Raw genomic sequence first — 25,000 nt, 5'->3', positions numbered from 1 at the left:
AATATCACAGCATGGAATGGATGAATCCAGAGTGCACGGACACTAAATCGTACTGTATATTATGCCTGCCTGCCTGCCTGCCTGCCTGCGTGCAGCAGTGTGGGAATGTCCCTGCAGGCAGGCAGCAGCGGGCTCTGTACCAGACACACAGGCATGTGAGGGAGGTAACAGGGGGGCTAGTCTAAACTTAGAGCCCAAGACCCCTCTCTCATATTACTCTTCACTACACACTCCCATCTAACTCCCACACTGTGTGTATCCCCAATCTACAGAGAGAGAGAGAGACACACACACACACACACACACACACACACACACACACACACACACCTCAAACCACCCCGCTCGTAATGAACACAAGCAGATTGTGTAGGCACCATATGTTTCTCGTTAGCGTGCCGTGTTGGGAGTGTTATTGTCATGGACTGCTGAGTGTCACGATGCACAGTCTGGTTTCAAGCTCTTTGTAGGGTGAGAGTGAGACCATCAGTGGTGTGGTGTGGTGTGGTGTGGTGTGGTGTGGTGTGGTGTGGTGTGGTGTGGTGTGTGTGGTGTGGTTGTTGTTGGTCTCCTCAAACCCCTCTGCCCCTCGATGTCTGTGACCTAAAGTGCCTTTAATCATATCTATTGTTATATGAAGGTCTAGCAAAGCAGTGCACGGCGAGTTATTTAGAAGAGGAGCAGTTTTGACACTATAGCTGTGAGGAGACAATAGCTAGATCCACTCAAGGCGTTTCTCTTAGTGGTGGATTGTGACTGTAGATTGTGATGTAGTCAGCATGTTTTCTTTTTCTTCTTTCAATTTTATTTTGATTTTATTCTTATGTAATAGATGTTTTTTTTGCATCCTATTTCATTGTTGTACGTCATGTTTACAATCAGCCAGTGTTTCAACATGGATTTAATCACAGTGCCTTCGATGACATGAGAGACTGCTGTTGCCATTTGTGCAGCTTTGGGTGCTAACAGAGGGCTAGCTCTTGTGAGCAGACACATCAGCCTGGGGTTTATTAGATTAGACAGAATGTGTCGCACTGTGAGACACAGAGAGGAGCCTCTACACAGAAAGGAGCCTCTACTACACTCAGAGTGCCAGGATAGAAGCTGACACAGCTTTAGCCTGTTTATGGCTCTCTGCCTCACAAGACTCACACACAGATTCAATCAGGAGCGTTCAGCCGCCACATAAACAAGATGAACAGGCGAGGACGTCGCCCCCTTTGTTTACAGTGTGCCATAGCAGGGGAACCAGCAGCACACAGAGAGAGAAGAGAGATGTTGTTGTGCTGCTTGTGTTTTAACGCGTCTTCTGTGATCAATGATGACATGCACTGTCTGGCAGCCGTCATTAGTAGCACGGCAGCAGCAGCCATTACGGCCTGTTCCTTCTCAAATGTCATGAAGCTGAGCTGAAGCTAACAGGCACATCATAAGACAAACTGCTGTTTCTAAAAGCAGCTAGTTTGCCTGTCGAGAAACGAGAGTATTTACGAGGCTAACTTTTCCAAACAATTCCTCTCAGTGAGGCAGCAACAAGATAGCAGTAGCCTCCTGTGGCACATACTGTAGCACATCTTACACATAAATGAGCAAACCTACGTATGTATCTCTGTTTCATTTTCCTCGGACACTGTCGGCCTGACAGCGTTCATATTTGGCACGTGTAGCGGCAGGGGTCCCGAGCAGACGGTGACAGGGCGGGATTTTTTTAATTAATATTAATTAATGAATTGAATTAATATTAATTAATTTAATTCGTAATTAGGGCCGACAAAATGGTTAATTAGTGGTCAAAATGAGTTAATTGGTTCATCACCACGGATAGCTCCATTCGTTAGCTATTGATGGAGTAGCTAGTAACGATGCGAGACTCAGTCTTCATTCTTCATTCTGAGTCTCGAAGGAGCACCCCCATAGGGCGTTGCAGGCTCCACTAAAATGGCCGTACGCTACATAAACATTAGCAATCACAATAAAACAGTACCTACCTCCCACACAAGGTTTTCTGAAGTTCCGGCTAATCGGTGTTCCCAAATATTGGGTCTTTTTCCAATACCGAGCCATTGTAATCATGCCAGAGCCTGTATTTTCTATTCTTCTGGATGTGTAATTACGGGTTTTCCACCCATAGACACAACAGAGATGGCGCTGTTTCCCCACTGCGAAGCGGAAGAACAACAATGACCATTTTCAATGGAAAAGACAGAAATTACAGGCTTGGGTGAATAAGGGCTCGCTATTGGAAACGACGCAATATTTGGGAATAGTGATTATACGGCCATCGCCGAGGCTACTGATGGAGCACACCTAAGCAGAGTTGGAATCAGCCAGTGAAGTGGACTATGAAAGCCTCTGGGGAGAGAGAGGAGAGGCTGCATGCCAACTCTGTGAGAGGCCGCTTCTGTAAGTGACATGTGTGTCCGCCCATTCTGGCACGGGATGTGGACGAGATCTGGACGAGATCTGGACGGGATGTCGGTAGGTGCACGAGATCTGCAGCCTATAGGCCCCTCCCCCAGCTCCCTGGTTGACATAGGTCTCTGTGTCTCAGAGAGTAGAGAGAGAGAGGGAGAGAGCGTCTCGTCTCGAGGTCGATAGTGGTTCAAAACCGGTGAAACACGCACGCACGCACACACACACACATGCATAGGTGCACACAGCTTAAGAAACATCTGGAAATGAATGGAGAATTCACATCCTCATCGGTGAGACTTTGGCACTTGGCACACTATGGAGAGAGTGGCTCGAAACACTCACACACACACAGTGCCAGAGAGAGAGGGGGGGGGGGGGGGTGGTGGAGGAGAAGGGTCAGACCTGCATACCTGCACCTCTTACTTCAACACCTGGGTGTGATTCTTTTATGTCATAAAAACTAGTAGTGAAAAATGGCTACCCTGAAAGGGTCATTGTTGCATTGCATTTCCTTCTCAAGCATTATGGTTCATATACAATGACACTTATTACAGGCCCACCCATGAAAAGAACGACAGCCCACTTCATTAAACTACAAACATTATTTCGTCAATATCCTTATCATCTCTTGACCAATCAGAAGGTCCACAGAGGCCCCACCGTCCAATCCCAGACCTTTAGCCTAGAGTTTTCTCCATGGTGACCTCACAGAGTGGGGTGATGTTGTCCTATAGTGCGCCGATCTCATTTCAGCTGCTTGTTATCCTTCCAGTGTGTAGAACTGTGCGGTGTGGAACTGTGTGGTGTAGAACTGTGTGGTGTAGAACTGTGTGGTGTAGAACTGTGTGGTGTAGAACTGTGTGGTGTGCTGTGAGTAAGCAGAGGCCTGATCTGATACGCCAGCAGGCAACCTACTCGCTTTGCCGTGCGACCTTGCAGCCTGTCCCTATGTGGCATTGCTTTACAGCGGATCAGCAATACATTGTCTCAGCAGCTAACGCGTGCGCGCGCACACACACACACACACACACACACACACACACACACACACGCACGCACACACACACAGTGACCGTCCCCCTCTCGACACACATGCACAAACACATTGTTGTCTTTGTGACACACATGCTATGCATATTTTCACTGACCCATAGAGGGAACTCTCACTGAGGCCTGACCCCCCCCCCCCCCCACCCTACGCACTCATACCACTGGCAGAGAGTGCTTTGTGCATTCACAGACAGGGCAGCTACTGATGAGAGAGAGGGAGGAGGGGGGGGGGGAGGCTGGTGGGTGATGGGGACGGCCAGAGACAGAACAAGGAGAGGACGAGACAGATAAGGCTTTTGCACAGGGAGGGAAGAGAGACACATACGTAGACTGCTGGGAAGAGAGAGAGAGAGGGAGAGAGAGAGGGAGAGAGAGAGAGAGAGGGAGAGGGAGAGGGAGAGAGAGAGGGAGAGAGAGAGCAGGGCAGGAAAGGGAATACAGAAGGGAAGCAGGGTTTGTCCATTGGAGCAGAGAGGAAGAGAGAGAGAGCAGTTAAAGAGGCAGAGAGGAGAGAGAGAGAGAGAGAGCGAGCGAGCTGATGGGATGGCACTGCTCTCTGGCATCCTGGGCCACATGGCGTATTGTTGCTGCAGACCGCTGCTCAGCTGCTCCTGCTGCTGTGGATCCTTCATCAAAGTCTGCCTCTCCTCCTTCACAGGTGGGTCCCATCACGCAGCCCCGCGCTCTGTGCTGCCACACGCTGGCGTGACAAGGACGTTCACTTATAGACAGACAGGTCTTTATACGACATGGGTAACACACTTAGCCAAGAAGGTAACGACGGGTGTGTTTCTGACATGCTGTAGCAGCCTGACTGTGCTTGTGTGTGCGGCGTCTAGATCGTCCTGTTGGCGGCGCTAACTGTGCTGTATGTTGTGGGCACTGCACTATATGGGAAAGAATAGGCTGTTTGTCTTCTTCAGAATTGTGTTGTTTTGAGTTATGCGCCTCATAATTGTCGCATTGTCCTCCTTTGTTCTGTTGTGTTTCTGTACTGACAAAGCATGGTTTGCTGAGAAAGAAAGAATAGTGTTCTAATTGCACCTTCATAGTTGCATTAACCGACATGCATTCCTTACTGTGCTGGTGTCTGTCTGACTGTACGTCTGACAGTATGTCACCATGTTGACATGCTACGTGCTAGTTAGCGGTTAGCTGGGCAGGGCAGAGTGATCCTGGAGGCGGCTGTTTGGCTGATGTCAGTGCAGCTGTGTGTGTGTCTGTGCTGGACCTTTGTGGGGTCCCCTGTGTGTGTGTCCCACCCACACCCTGTTTGTTAACCTTGTTGACACACTAACCATACGGCTCTGTCTTAGGGGGTCTCCAATAGAAACTGCTGTACTCCCCTGTTTGACCCAGTGACCTTAACTGACTCCACCGCATCCCAGTAACCGTTTGTTTGTCTCTTTATTAAGATGCATTGGTTTCTTCCTTGTACTGTCTGAAAACATCATTTTTCTTTGAAGTACTGATGGAGTATAAAGAGGCGTAGCGAGACTGTGTTTTTGTCCAGGAGTTGTGCAAGAGAGACATCTGCTTCCCCTCTTTACAGACATCTCTCCCGCTGAGCTGGATGCTCTCTGGAGGGAGCCGCCGTATGCCCTAGGGGGAGCCAATGAGCACTTCTCAGGAAATGACACCATGACTCAAGGTAGAGTACTATTTGTCTGTTTGCCATTACAGTATGTTTTCCTATACTTCTGCTTTCAGAGCTACTTATTATAGAGTTATTATTAAAAACGAATCAGAGGCACTTATTTAATATGTTTTTTTTTTTTTTTTTACTTTTATTTATACAGGGGAAGTCTCACTGAGAGCAATGCTCTCTTTTTCCGGAGCGCCCTGTTCACATTCACACACACAGTCACACCTGGAAGCTGCCCAGTACAACCACAGTCTGATCTGCTGGCCACTGAGCAGCTCCACTGGAGCAGTTGGGGTTAAGGGCCTTGCTCAAGGGCACCTCAGTGGTGGTAATGAGGGAGGGGCTGTAGCATGTCTCTGTCGATTGGCATCTTTTCTTAGTTTGGAGCCCAAAAGACATCATGAGACTAGTTGGATTTGAAAGGGAGCCACGATGCCACTGGTCACAAATTGAGGAAGTGTTCGGGACATCCTCCCTGCACAATGGCGTAGACCCAGGGAAAGCCCGCCGCCACTCAATAGCAGGCTATTATGTGCAACCATCTGGTTGATATTTATAGGTGTAAAAAAAATAAAGATCCTGTTTATGTACAGAAGGAAATGTAAAGCACATGTACAAACTAAATATGCTCTCAAGTTGACATGCAGCCTCTCCCATAGGACTAAAACACAGAGCAAAGAGTATTATATTTATTCTGGAAAGGCAAAACAGAGATTGTCATCTTGTGTCATCTGGTAACATTTCCAGTTTTATCCCGCAAGACAATCTGGGACTTTTGCTAAAACTGTTTCCATTTATCACACAACCGCCATGTCTTCATAAAACAATGGCGTTATATAGTTTGCTGTTTTGGAAACACTGGCTTATACAAAGCACAGGACAGGCTCTTCCACCTCAGTGTCCATAAGGATATTAAGCTCTGTTCTCTCTGCTTTGGGCCGACAATAAGACCAAACGATGCACTAAACTTGACCCATTGTTGCTATAGGTTTAGGTGAGGAGGAGGAGGGTGCCCGGGTGGAGTCAGGGGAAGGAGGTGTGGAGCCAGACAGCTACTGGAAGAGGAAAGACGCCTTCGTCAGAGGAAGTACCGTGTCACTGGGAGTGGGAGAGAAATTCTCCTCAGGTACTTTTTTTTTTTTGCCCATAGTCCATTTGTTTGACATTTGGTATATCTCTATTGCCATACTAGTTATTATATCAGCTACTCTAAACGAGTTATATTTCATGTGCTGTATAACATTTCCAGTGCATCTACATATTATCTGTATGTGCATGTTCCCCATCATATATTAATGCTTTACTCATTCAGCAGTTTAGCTCCACCCATCACTTTGCCCCAGGTTCTTCCTGTCAAATGGATTTAAATGGGGCTCCTGGAGTCCAGTCAGAGGCCTAATAGCACTATCACAACTCTGGGGACTTAACATTGTGCACACAAAGCATCTCGCTGAAATATGAGCTCCCTCTAATGAACTGGAGGAAGTTGGGTCTCTCCTTGCCGCTACCCGCAGGTTAATTTCGGTATTTGTTTTTAGTTTTAGTTTATTTGCACAGTGATAGAGGCAATGTGATAAAAGTACAGGTCAAATGCAGAAAAAATAGAAAGCAGTGACTCATTTGTGCGGGTGCCTTGAAAAAACTCAAGGATTATAAAACTGGTTTATAATTCCCTCGTTGTGTCTTTAGCTCATTTTGTCAATGAACTCAATGAGTCATCTCCTTCACTAAGCTTGACTTTTAGGCATGATTTGCTTGCCTTGAACTGGACATTAATCTCATTTAAAGGATAAGTACACCCAAAAATTTAAATTCAGTCATTACTCAGCCCCATGCCGGTGGAAGGTCAGGTGAAGTCTTTTAGTGCACAAAACATTTGTTGAGTTTTCCAGGGAAACAAAAGCTACAGCATAAAATGCCTACATACTGCTCCTCTGGCCAAGTCTCCAGAAGCCCAGAGATGCCAAGTTGACTTGAAAAGATGTAATTTTTACACCCTGTTCTTAACACATTGAGTGCCACAGCGCTTCAGTAAAATTGTCTGCAGCCTGTGCCAGATTCACTTCCATTCAGTTGAAAACAGCTATAGAATTTTTTCTGTTATGGCTATATTAACGGGGCTGGACTTTAATGAAACATTGAACACTCCTGCTTCTTCCAAAGAAGAAATTTTGTTTCTAGACAGTTCCATTATGAAATGACAGCCTCTCAAAAAAGTGCACTTTCAAGGGTTTTCTGTCGTTTTTTTTTACTTTCCAAGATATAGTCACTTTTATGAATACCTTTTGCACTCTAATTTCGAGCACATTCACTGACTCTGGCTGGTGTTTTCTGATGTGGTGGCATGGTGCGGTTTCTGTACAGACGTCCTTGGCACTCAATGTGTTAATTGAAATTGTCACTGTAGCCGTGAGCTGAAAGTCCCGTTTTCACTTTCACTTTACACAGCTACAGTGTAGTGTGTAAATTACGTCTTTTCAAATGAACTTGGCATCTCGGGGCTTCTGGAGACTCCCTGGAAAATGAATGTTTTGTGGACTGAAAAACGTCACCCAACCTTCCACCAGCATGGGGGATGAGGGTGAATAGATAATGACTTAATTTTCATTTTTGGGTGAATGTATCCTTTAAGTGTGATTCATAATAACATGAATTCTGTCTTTTGTGTAGAAATTGTGCTGGTGTTCACTGGGCGGAGGCGGTCCAGTGCAGTTCCTGACCGCGCCCTACAGGAGGCGCTGCGCACTCGACTCAGAGTGGTGGAGAGCAACAGCCAGGATGTCATCCAGCTCTTTAAAGTCAGTGATAGTCACCACCAGAACACAGACTATTCAAACCGTCTGATATAATAACACAATACAGTGCAACAAGATAGCATAATAGTACAATCTAATTGTATACATCATGAGTCAATACAATGCAATATAATACCTTATCTATTGTGCACTTTATGGAGATGGCTATGTGCTGGCCCTGGAACACGTGCAAGAGAAACATGAGCCTAAAGCACTTTGCATCTGCAGGACCTGTCCGCCCGTCTGGTGTCTGTCCACGCCGAGAAGGACAGCTTTGTCCTGACCTTCAAGACTGTGGAGGAGATCTGGAAGTTTTCCACTTACCTGGCTTTAGGTAGGACTGACTTACCTGGCTTTAGGTAGGACTGACTGGGAGCATTTCAGATGTTTTAGACGAGAGGTTTTCCAAGTGGGAGGCGGGCCTGCCCAGTGGGGGCTCCAAGCAGTTTCAGGGGAGGCTCTGAATGGAAGTGAAAATATATTACATTAGTTACCAAAAGGAGATCACAAAGAATAGCCTAAATGTGTGTGATTTGGTTAAAGACATAGATCAGAAATACAGTAGTGGTGAATTTTGACAGTTTTCCCCACTTTACCAGTCAGAAACAAATAACTTAACTCAATTGTCGGGTGTCTATGGGATCAAATAACATAATCATGACCACATAGGCATCCAGGAATTGAGCGAGGGGGGAGCATTTCTCCAAGCTTGCTCTGGGTGGAAGCCCACAGTCTCAGCCTTTGAAAACCTGTTTCAGACTATAACATCACCAGTGTTGGGAGTACAGTAACTACTTAGTAAGTAACACATTACTTACTGCCACTACTTTTTGTGGTAACTAGTAATCTAATTACTTTCTGAGAGAAGTAACTAGTACCTATAACTAATTACACATTTTCAGTAACTTGCCCAACTACTGTCCCACACTGTGCCACAGTAACACAAGAATTATAGGCTATGTGTGTGTGCATTAATAAGATAATTGAAGCAAAAAAATAAAAAAGTAACACAAAAGTTACTTTCCCTATACTAGTAACTAATTACTTTCATTATGCAGTAATTTGGAAATTTAATTTAATTTTGAGAGAAGTAACTAGTAACTGCAACTCATTTTCAGTAACTTGCCCAACATTGAACCTCACAAACACAACTGACCGGCTGGTTTACCAGGCTATTCTAGTGTCATAATTTACCAGATTTATTTCAATTTATACATTTAGTAATTGCATTATGATTATCATTATCATTATTAGTAGCAGTGATGCTAATAGTGGTATTAGTATTACTACTAGTAATACTGTTGTTAGTATTAGCAGTTTTATTAGTATTGGTATGGTATTGTTTCCAGCCCAAACAGTGATGCATGTTCTCTGTCTTAGGTTATGTGGCTCGGTGCTTGGAGAACTTCTTGTGTGACCAGTCCTTCTGGCTGGACCCGGAGCTGCTCAGTGACTTGGAGATCAATGTGACGGTGGACGAGGAACATCTAGCCACCCTCTACCTGGGACTACTGCTTCAGGAGGGTCAGTAGTGCTATGCTGTAACTGTACTGTACACTGATTATTTCAAGATGCCTACAATTGCATTCTTATTTTCAATATCTTCTCAAAATTAAACTGTCGCCTATTTTTCCCCACATTCCTCACATTTCGGAATAATCCAACAAGTCAATTTCAAAAGTATACTTAATCCGACCACTGTGATCATACAGTAACTAACAGATTGCAGTTGCAACTTTTTGAGTAATCCCATTACTGATAATTAATTTCTCACTGACCCTGATTTAAGATATGAAAGCCATATGACTCACATTACTTGGGACAGCCAATCGGAATGGACGCCACACCTTATAGTCATCCACCCTGAGCAGAAGGAGCTCATGTGCCATATTGCATACAGCAAATCTACAAACCACAATAGACCTTCAGTTACCAGTCAGCTGAACGATGCCACATTGCTATTTATGACCACAACAGCCCTTTTGTCTTCCCAAGAATTTCGACAATTGAATTATGCCGGCCATTTTTGAAGAGGGAAGCTAGACTTCACTGACTATTAGCTTTTGCTGTGAGTCTTTTCATGCTTGAGTCACTGTTCTTTTAAGGCAGAGTTATTATACAGTGCGTGGTGCTGTACGACTCGCCTTCAAGAAAGCGTATAGATTTTTCCCCTGCCTGGGCGTTGCAGGCATCACTACTTTCTCCTAAACATTTCCCTGAGGCAAAACACTTCGGGGAAACATATAATAGGAATGCAATGCTGGCAAAGAGCCCTTAGAATTACATTAACTTAATAGGGTTGGATATAAAACATCCATCATCCGCCAGTGACGGAATGAGGCCACTGCAGCCATTTTTGCTGAAGTTTAACTTAAGAGCTTTTAACAACACAAAAACAACTGATGTACTGTATGATGTTTGTATCATACGTGCTTTCCTTGTGTGTGTGTGTGTGTGTGTGTGTGTGTGTGTGTGTGTGTGTGTCTATGCAGGTTCCTTCTTTGCCAAGGCACTTTTCAGCAGAAACGACCAGACTGAGGATGAGGAAGAGGAGTTGTCGTTCAAAAAGAACGACCTGCTGATGGTGAAGGACACGGGGCAGGAGCCCATGTGGGAGGGCACCCTGCTCTCCACGGGCCTCCACGGCCTGGTGCCCGTCAACGGCATGCAGCCGCTGCCGTACCCTTTCTACCAGTGAGTCACATGACGTTCTCTTCTGGTCACATGATGTTCTCCGGTGAGACGTTTTTGGCTGAGTGGACAAAACGCCCCCGCCGCAGATCGTGGCCGTTTGTGCCCATCAGCTGGCGTGGCATTGTCCTGCCCCCTGTTTAAACTGTGCTTCCTGTTTGGGCAGATGGTTCCTGAGGAAGTACCCGGGCTTCGCTGGCTGCTCGCCGACAGAAAAGGAACTGTTTGAGCATCCCATCGGTAAAAAGCCATATTCCATAAAACACATATATTTCACACACAAGACTTCCGGTTCACTCACACATACTGAACCCACACAGCGAGACGGTACTTGAACTCTTGAACTTCTTACTAATTTCCACATTTGTAGAATAATAGGCAAGAGCACATCAAAGCTATGCATATACAAATTGAAATATGCAGTGCCCAAAAAAGTGTTAAACAAATTAAAACTATAATATTTTTTTCTGTAACGTTGCCGCCCTTCGCCTACAGTATACGGAAAGGCAAAGGCTTTGGAAAGAAATTCATACATAAGCATCAACTTAATTTATATTTGTGTAAAACAAATTTCAACAATTTAAGCATATAATAAGCCTTAGGTCAAAATGGTTTTAAGATAATGAAACACAGAATATAGTACATTCCATCAGGTGTGTCTACACTTTTGACTGTTATTGGTATACAGTATTATTAGTGGTTTAGTGTATTTATTATAGTGTCTGACAGTTCTGCTGATAAATGGACCTAAAACGTTCTGGCTTGCTCAGCCATTTGCTTGTCCCAGCCTCATTCTCCTCACCTAACCCTGCAGTGACAGGTTCCTGTGTGGCGGTGGAGGACTACAGTCCAGTCGGGCGAGAAGAACTCCAGCTGAGTCAAGGTGACATCGTGGAGATCCAGGGGCTGCTGGTTCGAGGCCTGGACATGTTCATAGGAACCCACACCGCCACAGGACACATTGGCTTTGTCCACAAAGCCCACGTCAAGCCTCTCAACACCCAACCCCTGTAAGATGCTTTGTTTCGTGATTAGCGACTGCACGCCGTACGCCTTGAATTTACTGCTCTGATATTGCTCTGAGTTATTTAAATCTTATCAAATCCAAATTAGTCATCCAAAAGATTGTAGTTATGACTCCTATCTCAATGACCTTCTCTACGGCATAGTGAATTAGATACGTGAACACAATATGAAAACAAGTAACTAGTCCAAAGTCTATAGTCTTTTCTGGGGAAGTTGTATGCGGACTTTCACTAATACGTGTGAAATCCTGTATATTTTAGTGTATCTGCAGTCTGGAGAGGGTGGGCCGGGCGAGAGGGTGGGCCGGGCGAGGAGGCTGAGGGGAGAGCCGGAGTGATAATGCTGCCTTTGTCTCCCTCTGGCAGAGACGGACAATTGGTCTTTCTGACGGAGGAGGAGAGGACCGCCCTGGCTCAGCTTAACCCCTATAGCTCTGAGCCCAGTGACAGCAGCCTGCTGGAGAGACTCTTCTCCTCTGACATCAGCTCTGTGTACAGGCTAGGTAAACAGACTGACTCTTCTCTGACATCAGCTCTGTGTACAGGCTAGGTAAACAGACTGACACTTCTCCTCTGACATCAGCTCTGTGTACAGGCTAGGTAAACAGACTGACTCTTCTCTGACATCACCTCTGTGTACAGGCTAGGTAAACAGACTGACTCTTCTCCTCAGACATCACCTCTGTGTACAGGCTAGGTAAACTGACTGACTCTTCTCCTCTGACATCAGCTGTGTGTACAGGCTAGGTAAACAGACTGACTCTTCTCCTCTGACATCAGCTCTGTGTACAGGCTAGGTAAACAGACTGACTCTTCTCCTCTGACATCACCTCTGTGTACAGGCTAGGTAAACTGACTGACTCTTCTCCTCTGACATCAGCTCTGTGTACAGGCTAGGTAAACAGACTGACTCTTCTCCTCTGACATCAGCTCTGTGTACAGGCTAGGTAAACTAACTGACTCTTCTCCTCTGACATCAGCTCTGTGTACAGGCTAGGTAAACAGACTGACTCTTCTCTGACATCAGCTCTGTGTACAGGCTAGGTAAACAGATTGACTCTTCTCTGACATCAGCTCTGTGTACAGGCTAGGTAAACAGACTGACTATTCTCCTCTGACATCAGCTCAGTGTACAGGCTAGGTAAACAGACTGACTCTTCTCCTCTGACATCAGCTCTGAGTACAGGCTAGGTAAACAGACTGACTCTTCTCTGACATCAGCTCTGTGTACAGGCTAGGTAAACTGACTGACTCTTCTCCTCTGACATCACCTCTGTGTACAGGCTAGGTAAACTGACTGACTCTTCTCCTCTGACATCAGCTCTGTGTACAGGCTAGGTAAACAGACTGACTCTTCTCCTCTGACATCAGCTCTGTGTACAGGCTAGGTAAACAGACTGACTATTCTCCTCTGACATCAGCTCAGTGTACAGGCTAGGTAAACAGACTGACTCTTCTCCTCTGACATCAGCTCTGAGTACAGGCTAGGTAAACAGACTGACTCTTCTCTGACATCAGCTCTGTGTACAGGCTAGGTAAACTGACTGACTCTTCTCCTCTGACATCAGCTCTGTGTACAGGCTAGGTAAACAGACTGACTCTTCTCCTCTGACATCAGCTCTGTGTACAGGCTAGGTAAACAGACTGACTCTTCTCTGACATCAGCTCTGTGTACAGGCTAGGTAAACAGACTGACTCTTCTCTGACATCAGCTCTGTGTACAGGCTAGGTAAACTGACTGCTGGGCTGCTGTTTGGGAAAGATTTACTGGGGGGGGGAGGGTCTAGTGTCTGACTGTCTCCACCTCCAACTGGAGAATTAACACTGATTGATTTATGTTGTGTATTTCCAGACAGGTTGGATGAGTCTGACTTCATGTACATCAGGAACCAGCCAAAAACTGGTAATACATTACAATGTATTGTGAGGAAATCAGTGTTGTTTATGAACTAGATGCACTCAATAATATGCTTGATAATTCCAGAATCAATAAAGGTGTTTATGCACTGAAGGCATTTTCTTAAAAGGCTATAACCTACTCTACGCACCAATCTAGTCGTATCATCCCTACTCTGCTCTGCTCTGCTATAGGCTACTACAGTGTTGTATTGCAATAAAAAACAAGCATTTGCAGTTATTTGGTCAAACAAACAAAAAAAGCGAATATTTCTGTCTTCTCTCAGAACATAAGGTTCCTGCGAGCGCTCGTCAAAGCTTCATCTCGGAGCAAAGTGGTGGGACACCGCCGCACCACTCGTCCCCTCGCACCTCTCTGTCTTACTCCTCTCGTCTGTCCTTCTACCAATCCCACAACCCTCTGCCACGCGAGGGAGAGCCCCTGTCCTTCGCCCCAGAAGACACCTTCAGAGAGCTGGACGAGTTCCAGGAAGACCCTCCCCTCTTCCTGGAGGAGAACAGCTGGGAGGGGGAGGAGTCTGAGCTCAACGACCCCACGCTGACCCTGCTCAACCATGATCACTTCCAGGTCAGCAGACTCCCGCCAGTCCAACATCTTAAAAAAAAATGTTTAGCCCTGTAAGTTGGAAGAAAAATTGCTACATTAATTCGTCCATTAATTTGTTGACTTCATCTCTAGGAGGACTTCTTGCCACTGTATGACCTGCAGCATTCGTTCCTGTCGGTGACCTTCAGCGGTAAGAGCGAGGAGGAGCTACTAGGGCACCTAGAGAACGTCAGAGAGGCGGCCAAGAGGATGGGTATGCACTGGGCACATCGACGGACATGCTTCCTCCTGGGAAGACTCTGTGCCAGGAAGAATAAGTTCTCCCAGGTCTGTGTCTTATATTCAAAACATGAACATGACAAGTTGTGTGAACGATGTTCAAGCTGTATTCTAACTCACCTCTCCTTCCCTTCAGGCACGCGTGTACTACGAGGAGGCTCTGAGCGTCTGTGTGGACGGTTTCTCCGACACGCCCCTCCTCATCGCTCTCTTCACCAACCTCACTGCTGTCTACCTGAAGCAGCGCATGACAGACAAGCTGCCCCAGACACTGGGGAAGGCCAGTGCCCTGCTCCTCTGCCTCTCCAGCCATAGCTTCAGCTCCCTGGACGAGGTGGAGCTGCTCCAGCTGCTCCTGAGGAGATCGGTGGTGGAGGGGGACAAACACCTGGAGGCCCGGGTGTGCTACCTCATCTCCAGCCTCTTCCTGCTCCGCAGGAAGCCGGACGACGCCCTTCCCTTTGTCGAGCGGCTCCAGTTTCTCTCAGTGACCCTCTCCGCCACCGAGGGGCGCCCCATCGTCCCTCTGGACCTCAACTGGCTCCTGAGCTGGCTCTATCACCGTAAACACATGCCTTACCTGGCGCTGGCCTCTCTGAGCCTGGACTCCAGGCAAGACCACTCGCTCCCCGATGCCTTCCAGAGGGTGGAGCTGTTCATTAGGAACTCTGTCCGTCTGAACCCACGCTGGAAGGAGGGAACCTCCCTGCTCCCCGCCCAGATTGTGGTCTACCTTCAGCAGGCGCTGGCCATTGCCGAGCGGGGGGAGGACATGAAGACCCAGAGGGACCTGTGTCTGGGCTTGGCCTCCGTCTACCAGCGCTATGGGGCTCACGAGAAAGCAGTGCGCTGTGCCCAACAGGCTGTGGAGACGGGGGGCTATATCAACGAGGAGGAGGGCTTCGAGGCGTCCGTGCTGCTGGGGTGGCTCCTGGTGATGACTGGCCAGGCTGAGAAAGCCCAGAACACTCTACAGCCACTGCTCACCTCGCTACAGGTACAGTGATGGACAATGTTATTCAGCTTTGAACAAGGCAGGTAGTCACTTGGATAAATGTACCTGTACTTCCTGGAAAATGAGTATCTTATAAAGTAAAGTAATCCTATAAATATGAATTTCCAACCAATAAAACTATCAGGATTTGGAACAATCCCGCCCCCCATCCCCTCGTAACTTGTGGCTCTGTGTGTGCATCATCTCCAGGGCACAGACAGTCCCACTCAACGGGGGGTGATCCACAACCTGTTGGCTTTGTGTCTGAGGCGGCAGGGTCGCATCCCAGAGGCAGGCTGGCACCTCCACTGTGCCCTGAGGATCTCCAGGGAGAGCGGCAACCAGAGGAACCAGGCGCTGGCACTGGCCAACCTGGGCTGTCTGGCCCTGGATGTGGGGGCATCTGGGGTAGCAGAACGCTTCCTCGCCAGGTGAGATATCAGTGTTTTCCTAGACCTTTTGCCTTAGGTGTTTGAATGCTGAAACTCTACTGCCCGAAAATGTATTTTGATGGTAATTGTGAAGTGTTTTAACAGATCCCTGCGCCTTTTTCTGGAGCTCTGTGAGAGCCCCACCGATGAGGAGCACGTCCAGACCTACCTTTGGCTGGGGCGGAGCTACAAAGACAGGGGGAGGAGTCAGGAAGTCAGGGCGTGTTACGAGATGGGACTACTGATCGCATTACATGCCAGAAACTTGCACAGTAAGTAAACATATTCAATACTTGCTCATACAGTCAACTTTAAATAACACACACTGTATAATACATTTTAAGGAACAATGTGAGTTTAGTTTGACTAAATATGAGTGTGTTCTACTTCGTATAATTCTGATTCTATATATAGTGCATTTCGTTTAAGAACTAACTGGAATTTGTTTTCTGTTCTGTCTCTGTCCCATAGGTCAGATGGTTGTGGCCAAGGTGCTGAGTCGGTTATATGCAGACATGCTGTTGTATGGCCAGAGCATCATCTACTATGAGCACTGTGTGTCAGTATCCAGGGAGCTGAAGGACAAGAGACTGGAGGGAGAGTATCTGGAAATCCTCAGCAGCCTCTACCTCTCACTGAACACTGAGAAGTGAGTTTCTCTCTCTCTCTCTCCTCTTCCCTCTCATCTATCACATCCCTTGATTTTCTCACTTTCTTTCCCTTCTCATCTCTCAGCCTTTCCAACCTGTGGGCCGGAGTCCACTTGCGGGCTGCGAAGGCATGCAAGTGGGCTGCCAACCCATTTGCAAACATTACAATAAATAAATAAATAAATAAATAAATAAATAAATAAATAAATAAATAAATAAATAAATAAATAAATAAATAAACAAACAAATAAATAAATAAATAAATAAATACATAAGGGATGAGAATGCATGATACCGTTATTTAATTTCTAATCAGTTATTTGTTAATTAGCCTATTGCAGATGGTCTTTCACTTTTAGTTTTTGTGTGTGGCGCTGATGGACAGCTCCTTTTATCGTTAAAATAAAATAAAAGGTGTTTTTTATTTTTATTTTATTTATCCTTTATTTAACCAGGAAGGTCCCATTGAGATACAATATCTCTTCTGCCAGGGAGTCCTGGTCAAGATGGACAGCAAAATAAAAGGTTTCATGTAAAAAAAAAAAAACACAAAACAAGAATACAAACAGGGACAAATAACATCACAGAATACAGACAGAAATACAATAAGCAAACACAGACTACAAGGATTAAAGGCTAAAAAGAAGGGCTAAAAAGAAACTTGACAATCGCACATTTCACATGCAATGACATTGTTCTATAAGAACAGATTTTAGAGTGTTTTTAAACATGTCCAGAGGGGGTAAAGATTTCATGTTTAAAACATCTTGTAACTCATTCCAGGCATGCATGAAAGGAGAAGGAAGATTTACCTAGCTCTGTTTGGGTTTTGGGGGCCAAGAGAATAATCTTCTCCGATGACCGAGTGTTAAATCGGCTGTGGCGATATGTCAATAAACTAGAAATATATAGAGAGAACTTACCTAATAAAGCTTTTAAAATAAAAATTAACATGTGGGTTTTTCTCCTTAGACTCAGAGAAGTCCATTGAACCATTTCATATACCGGTAATTTACAATGATGTGTGCGGAAATTTGCATCAGTTACAAACCGCAGGGCAGCATGATAGACTACATCCAATTTTTTCAGAACAGCAAATAATGCGTTCTGAGAACGCATTATTTTGGCCTCCGTACCGTTTACGGTCGGATGTGGGCCGCACATTTTTTTGATAGGGTTGCACCGATATTGCGGCCGTATATCAGTGTCGGCTGATATTGGCCTTGTTGACTGCAGTCGGCCTATCGGCAAAAAAGGTGGCGTTCATCGATTGCAGTGGCCGTAGCCTTATCAGTTGGGTCACATCATTTCAACCTGGCTACCATACTCGCACACCTATAAGTCCTGAAAAATTCTTCCCTTGAGTAGGTTGGTAAAAGACTTTAAAACTGACTTCAGTTATTTGTGTATAATGAAGTTTTCCTTGTTTCCCTGTCACAAAAGGGGTAATTTAAAAAAAACTGTCGGCCAAATTGTTATTTTAAACATGATCGGTATCAGTATCGGCCCAGAATCTTTCAATCGGGGCATCCCTAATTTTTGAAATTTTCAAGTGGGCCATGAGTCATAAATGTTGGGAACCACTGCTCTCAGTCATACGTTTGCCTTTTATATTTCTATATTTTTATGAGTGAATCCCAATCAGTTCATGTTCAACTGTGGCTTGTGTGGTGCAGGTCTGTATATGAGATATGTATATGTACTGTATATGTATATGTATATGTATATGTATATGTATATGTATATGTATATGAGCTGTGGATTGTGCGGTGCAGGTCATCTCGTAAATCTCTGGACTACACCAAGCAGAGCCTGAGGATTTCCATTGACCTGGGCAAGAGAGAGGAGGAGTCAGAGACCTGGCTGCAGGTGGGACGAATCTATTACCTGATCCACGAGGACGAGCTGGCTGACATGTACCTACAGGTGAGGAGAGAGAGAGAGAGAGAGAGAGGGTCGGAGAGAGGCTATGGACGAGTTTCGATATGTGTCGTGATATGCTACATGAGGGAAGGAGCTTGTTTCTTCTACAAAACGGATACATCTTTATGCACAACTGATATATCTGATCTTATCTTATCTTAGAGCCTTATAAAATCACATCATCAGTAATCTGCCGATCCCAGTCGCATTCCCCTTCACTTAATTTACTTTGTATTACTATAAACAAAGACAATCTAACGCTACCATGCATGGCGACTCATGTGGGAATTGCATCCCACACTCACATGAAAATACAAAAATCTGTTTCTCATTCCAATGTTGATTTGTTATTGGTTGAATGAGTTTATCCTCCTGTTTGATAGAGAGGCAAAGTGAACGCCACTTCCTGCTTCAGCAGCACTGTACCAGATATTTTTATCCGCCATTTATTTTCCCATAGACATTTCGTAAAATGCTTATAAAAATAGTTGTACTTGTTCAAAGCAAATGGTTCGGACCAAAACGTTAAAAAAAATGCGGATTTAAAGAAAATATTTTTTCAATGTTGTTTTTTTAAGTTTTGGTCCGAGTGAAATGTTCTATGGTCTCTCCCTCTTCTAAATATAGCTGAACCGTTTCATTTTGGCCGTTCCACTTTGGCTCTCTATTGACAGGCAGCAGTGTAGACAGCCTTGTTATTGGTTGAATGAGTTGACCCTCCTCTTTGATTGACAGGCAGCAGTGAAGACAGCCTTGTTATTGGTTGAATGAGTTGAGCCTCCTGCTTGATTGACAGGCAGCAGTGAACACAGCCTTCTTATTGGTTGAATGAGTTGATCCTCCTCTTTGATTGACAGGCAGCAGTGAAGACAGCCTTCTTATTGGTTGAATGAGTTGACCCTCCTGTTTGATTGACAGGCAGCAGTGAAGACAGCCTTGTTATTGGTTGAATGAGTTGACCCTCCTGTTTGATTGACAGGCAGCAGTGAAGACAGCCTTGAGGATGAACGACCCTCGCTTTGCCATGAGCATCTATGAGGAGGCAGGAGACGTTTTCTTCAAAGGCCACAGGAACCGAATGGCCTCCCTGCCCTTCTACAGGGTAAGAAGAAGACACAGCAGGATGTGATGTCACTGTTGTCAAACCTTGTAACGCCAATGTTGGTGATGTTCGTGTTTTCATTTCAATAGTATTACACGGTCCTCTATGGGTTTATGAAATTCTACTATCCTGGGGCTTATAAAACCTTTTCAAACCCCATTGGCTAAAACAAGCGCAAATAATTAGCCACAAACCAATACAAGGTCAAGGTCAAATCAAGGCTGCTTTTTGCTCCTGAAAAGTTGATACTTTGGTTTTCACCTGACAGCGACACTATATACTATATATGTGTGCTTGTTGTTACATTTGATGTATTTTGTGGATCTCCGAGCTCTTACAATAGTTATTGCATTAATGAGGTGATGCTGTTTTCCATGAATTTTCCATGAATCATTTTGCAAGATGATGCATCGTTTTCTCTTTTCAAAATTGTGATTTAGCTCATAATTATGTCACCTCTCATCTCACTTTGGCTTTAGGATGGCAGTCTGCCATTTGCGCGCAGCATCAAAGACATCCATTCAGAGTTCCGCCTGCTGAGTAAACTGACAGAGTTGCTGATGCAGCAGGGAGAGCAGGAGGAGGCTCTGCAGTACGCAACGCTGGCTGTTCAGATCGGCAATAAAACAGGTACTGAGGAGATAAAACAGGTACTGAGGAGATAAAACAGGTACTGAGGAGATAAAACAGGTACTGAGGAGATAAAACAGGTACTGAGGAGATGCAGGGCCCACATTTGAACTAGTGTCCAGAGAGTGGCGTCAGCGGACGACCAAAATGCAAGACTCATTAGCCAATGAACAGCCAGGAATGGGTCTCGCGCTACTTTTGCATGCTAAAATAAAGCTGATAATGTACAATTTGATTCAAGGGGGGGAAAAGCCTTTCAGAGTACAACACAAACTGTCTATTTTGCTGCAACTCGACAGTGCTGCTTAATCCAGGACCTTACTTCCTGGAACTCTTGAGAGTAAAAAAACTGGTCCATTAGAGTGAATGGAGATGTCGGGACTCTTCTATATACACGGCTCTGATGTGAATGTCATTTCACCATCTCAAGCAGGGCGTGTTAGCAGGATGTAATCATAGCTCTATCTTGTTCCCACATGTGGTAATAATAATTCCTCCCTATTTATAGCATGACTTATGAGCCGACGGTCTACAGAGAGTATATGCTTGTTTCTCCTCAGGTGTGCGCGTGAACGAGAGGGCAGCGTACCACCAGCTGGCCACAGTCTACTACCGCCTGCAGCAGTACGAGATGGCAGAGAACTACTACCTCAAGTGCCTGTCTCTCTGCCCCCCTGTCCTGGAGCATCCCATGGAGGCTCGCTACTACACCAAGGTCTACAGCCGACTGGGCAATCTCACTCTGCACAAGCTCAAGGTACTGCAATGCACGTATGCATAGAGAGGCAAAGTGACCGCCTACTTCCTGCTTCAGCACTGTACAGGAGATTTTCATCCGCCATTTATTTTCCCATAGACATTCCGTAAAATGCTTAAAAAAATAGTTGTACTTGTTCAAACCAAACGGTTCAGATATATTTAGAAACAGGAGAGACCACATAACATTTCACTCAGACCATGCTGCACTAGCCGGACGCCCCAAGTAAAACAATTCTGTGATAATATTTCCATCCCCCCCAAAGCAGTTTCCCTTGTTGAAGGAATTTTCTAAAACAAGCACAAAGTGTCAGTATCTTGAAACGAATTGCAACAGTCAAATTGTAAAGGCCTATATTTGGTGTTATGTTATGTCCCTATAATAGCAAATGGACAAGATCAGAATCAAATCTTTAAATGCAAAGAATATACAGACTGAATTTTAACGAGATCTTCGCCCCTTGCGTCCTGTGTTCTCTCACCAGGATGCCTTTGACGCAGTGGGCTATTTCCACTTGGCCCTGGCAGCTGCCGTAGAGGACCACACCAACCCCGAGGCTCTGTACGTGGTGTACATGAAGCTGGCGGAGATCCATGGCCACCACTTGCCCGACGCTGAGCTGTGCCAAGCGTACAGAGAGAGAGCCCAGGGCCTGAGGAGGCTCCTGGCGGGAGAGGAGCAGAGGGGAGACCCCGGCGGGACGGAGCACCAGAGGGGAGACCCGGGCGCCGAGTCGGGACGAACAACGGAAAAGGTCTCCGAGGCCCATGTGGAATGTACAGAGAGCCGTCTCGCCGTGTCTCGTCCCAGGGACAAACGAGAGACACAGCGTGAAGATGAGGACTCAGTTACAGGAACTTCTAGGATTCCTACGGACACAGAGGCCGGGTGCATAGACACACTTATCGGAGATGCAAACAGGGAAGCAGATGGAAATAATCGTTGCCTTCCTGAAACAGAAGGCCCTTGTGTGGATGGATCTGAAGCAGAAATCACCTCCTTTCATTCATACACTGACAGTCTTCTGACCGGCTCTTTTGACACGGCTAAGGAACAGATCACAGACTCTGGCTCCAGCGACTCCACTGGGACTTTGCAAACCGACCGGGAGCAGACGGAGGGAATACATGGGATTAAAGTCCGCTTGGACATTGACGCCGACCAGCGAGGGGCAGGTCGACCTGTATCTATACCTGTTCATAGCAGCATGAGTGACGTCACCGATACAGCCACAGAGACTGATCTTCGCCGAGAAGAAAATGGCAATGCCCCCCGTGACGACACAGATGTAGATCTCCATCAAATAGATCCTATCCACAGAGACGACAGCCTTGAGGACAATCAGTCTGATAGTGACCAAATGGAGACGGTAAACATAGACAGTGAAGCTGACGTGACAAACACTCGCTACTACAGCGAGAAAGATACGTCTGACCCTGCTGATACAGATAGTGAACACATGGACTTAGACCACATCTACACGTAGCCCTCCGGTGGCAGCTGGTTCATCGTTTATTGACATGTCCCTCATATGGTCACGCCTCCTATGACCATAAAACTGTAACGTTCCATGACAACATGCACTTATTGTAGGAAAGATAATTGTCACTGATGTCAATATATTGTAGATACCGTCAACACTGTTGTCGATGTGTCGTTTTCCAGAGCCTGGAAGTATGCACCTTTTTTTATAGTCTCCTCTCTGCGTATTACAGTACATAGAACTTGTAATATTTTGTAAATATATTTCTTTTGTATCTCAGTGCAAGATATGACTTAAAAAAACATTTGGAATGGTTGTTGTTGACTCCTTTCTGTTTTTGTCCATTGCAATAGGGGAGAAAAAGAAGCAATCCATACAGTTACATTTATTTTTTAAATAATGCCATGTCTAGAAAGAACCACCAGAGGGAGGTATCATGCAGCGTTTGTGCTATTTACATGACATAGTGTTGTACCTCAGTTCTGCCAGAGGTGGGCAGTGAAAGGCAGCCCCTGATACCGGCATGCCTCAGTTTACATCAGCTGCTGCTGCCATCTGCAACAGATGTTGTGTGCGTGCGTGTGTGTGTGTCTGTGTGTGTGTGTGTGTGTGTGTGTGTGTGTTTTTGTGCATGTGTGTGTGTGTGTGTGTGTGTGTGTGTGTGTGTGTGTGTGTGTGTGTGTGTGTGTGTGTGTGTGTGTGTGTGTGTGTGTGTGTGTGTGTGGGTGTGTGTGCAAGAGAGAGAGGGAGGGAGAGAGAGAGAGAGTGTTTTATGTCGTCTGTCTGGCAGTGGTAGCGAGATCCAGGCTGGAAAGTATCCTGAGTCACATTTGAGGGTTGGGGGTTGACAATGTTGACATCCACGGACGTCAATGCAATTTCCCGAGGTATGCTTTAAAAGACTACATACAGGTCAAAGGTCAGCCATATCATATGATGCTGCTGCCTAAGTTTCAACCCTAACCCACTTCTGGAGAGACATCATGTGAAGATGTCATTGAGTGAATTACAGTACTCTGATATGAACCAGAGCATAGCGTGGAGCAACAGACCAGTCTATTTTAATGGAACTGGCAAAGTGGAGAAAGGATGAGTGATGAGTTCACATCAGGCCAAACAAAGAGAAAAGGATCAGGATTAACTTGTTGTAACGCAACGGACCAAAAGAGGGAATGTTTGCATACATGTTTTGCATTCATAACATCTTCTCGCGTTCTCCCGCAGGCATGAATTTGACTTGGCCACAAGTCCCACTTGTTCTTCCTTTTTAAGTATTCACGCAGGGTTGCGTTCAGATGAACTTTAGGCACATGTGCTTAACACGTTGACTCCTGCTGGCACTACTTATCAGGGACTGCAAGCGCTCATTAATATGGATGGCAGAAAACCACAAGGCTGACCCAGAAACTCCGCAGCCAAACAATATACAATATGGCATCGGGAAAGATCCATAAATAAATAAATAGTCTCTACATCAATAAAATGCACAACTTATTTTGGCATCAGACAGGGTGAAGACGAAGAAGCCCCTCGCCTCCCATGCCTTGTGGTTGTTTATAGAATCAGAATGAAGGCGTCTCGAAACCTAGAATGACCGATGATGACTGACAAATCCAAACGTTGTGTGACCATGAATATGAAATACACTTTCTTATGAGATATGAAGGACGGCTGTGATTCTTCTATAACAACGACACAGCTGGGAGGGAGGAGGTGTTTAGGGAAAGACAGCTGGAGTATTAATAGACGTAACGTTAGTTAATGCTGGGAATCCTTTACATAGGCTTCTCATGTTCACCAGATGTTTCAAGGTTCTGAAAGACACGGGTTTTTTTAGACACCCGGACCTTATTTCCAGCCTAGAATATGATGTTAAACTCACCCAGATAACTCTGGTTACATTTGGGTCGCCTGGGAAGATATTGAGCCATGAGTAGAGTCCACGTAACAGGCGAAAACGGGGCATATGTAATGCTTCTATTTACATCAGATTCAGATTCAGATTCATTTATTAAGGACTGCACAACAAGTCGGCAGAATTTGCTTTCGGTACAGCAATTGTTAGCACATGAATATAGTGTCAGCATGAGACATTACAGTACATAGACAGACATATGACAACATAAATACAGAACATTCAACATATACATTGCTGGAGAGGTATGCAGAGAGGTATGCAGTGAGTGAGTGAGTGAGTCAGGGGTGAGTGGAGTTTAGAAACCTGATGGCAGTGGGGAAAAAACTGTTTTTGAAACGTGTTGTTTTGGTGGGGAGTGATCTGAAGCGCCGTCCAGAGGGCAACAGTTGGAACAGGTGATTGGCTGGGTGAGATGGGTCAGAAACTATTTTTTGTGCTCGTGTGATTGTAAAGGTCGATATGCAGCGGCACATATCGTTATTATATCATAGATACAATGACAGAAAATGAACGATCTGGCGTTATTTACCTTGGCTCACCTCTGTCTCTGCTGTCCGTCACATTATAGCAGCTCGTCAGCCTCCAGTCCCACTCCTTGTGTGATCCATACCATACGTTATTCCAGACCGGCTCAAATAAATACACGCGGTCAATGAATTCATCGTCCATCATCTCGAGATCAAAACAGCCATCGGTGTCGAGCATGCTACTGATCTGCTGCTCTGTGCTCTGAAATTTCGAGAGGTCG

The 25,000-nt window shown here is 45.5% G+C and overlaps 1 protein-coding gene across 2 annotated transcripts in view; it reads left to right on the top strand.

Annotated features, from left to right (window-relative positions):
• sh3tc2 (SH3 domain and tetratricopeptide repeats 2) overlaps window positions 1–22,608 on the top strand; it is a 23,172-nt gene extending 564 nt beyond the window's left edge. Inside the window, exons 2-22 of one of the 2 annotated variants that reach the window (XM_083652297.1) lie at window positions 5,018–5,116; window positions 6,099–6,236; window positions 7,781–7,908; window positions 8,134–8,239; window positions 9,286–9,429; window positions 10,398–10,599; window positions 10,763–10,836; window positions 11,411–11,606; window positions 11,988–12,124; window positions 13,474–13,524; window positions 13,805–14,106; window positions 14,218–14,412; window positions 14,501–15,361; window positions 15,569–15,789; window positions 15,895–16,061; window positions 16,261–16,438; window positions 18,215–18,365; window positions 19,342–19,464; window positions 19,944–20,094; window positions 20,655–20,851; window positions 21,336–22,608. In XM_083652297.1, the coding sequence (XP_083508423.1) occupies window positions 5,018–5,116; window positions 6,099–6,236; window positions 7,781–7,908; window positions 8,134–8,239; window positions 9,286–9,429; window positions 10,398–10,599; window positions 10,763–10,836; window positions 11,411–11,606; window positions 11,988–12,124; window positions 13,474–13,524; window positions 13,805–14,106; window positions 14,218–14,412; window positions 14,501–15,361; window positions 15,569–15,789; window positions 15,895–16,061; window positions 16,261–16,438; window positions 18,215–18,365; window positions 19,342–19,464; window positions 19,944–20,094; window positions 20,655–20,851; window positions 21,336–22,337 (4,823 nt within the window). In that variant the 3' untranslated portion in view covers window positions 22,338–22,608. Of the gene's footprint in view, window positions 1–5,017; window positions 5,117–6,098; window positions 6,237–7,780; window positions 7,909–8,133; window positions 8,240–9,285; window positions 9,430–10,397; window positions 10,600–10,762; window positions 10,837–11,410; window positions 11,607–11,987; window positions 12,125–13,473; window positions 13,525–13,804; window positions 14,107–14,217; window positions 14,413–14,500; window positions 15,362–15,568; window positions 15,790–15,894; window positions 16,062–16,260; window positions 16,439–18,214; window positions 18,366–19,341; window positions 19,465–19,943; window positions 20,095–20,654; window positions 20,852–21,335 lie in introns of those variants that run through there. The other variant, XM_083652298.1, reaches the window with a different exon arrangement.
• The last annotated feature ends 2,392 nt before the right edge of the window (window positions 22,609–25,000 follow it).

This window comes from Poromitra crassiceps (genome assembly GCF_964638095.1).
Source record: "Poromitra crassiceps genome assembly, chromosome: 15".
Lineage (NCBI taxonomy): Eukaryota > Metazoa > Chordata > Actinopteri > Beryciformes > Melamphaidae > Poromitra > Poromitra crassiceps.
Note: the sequence above shows the minus strand (reverse complement) of the source record. Positions and strands in the feature narration are given on the sequence as shown.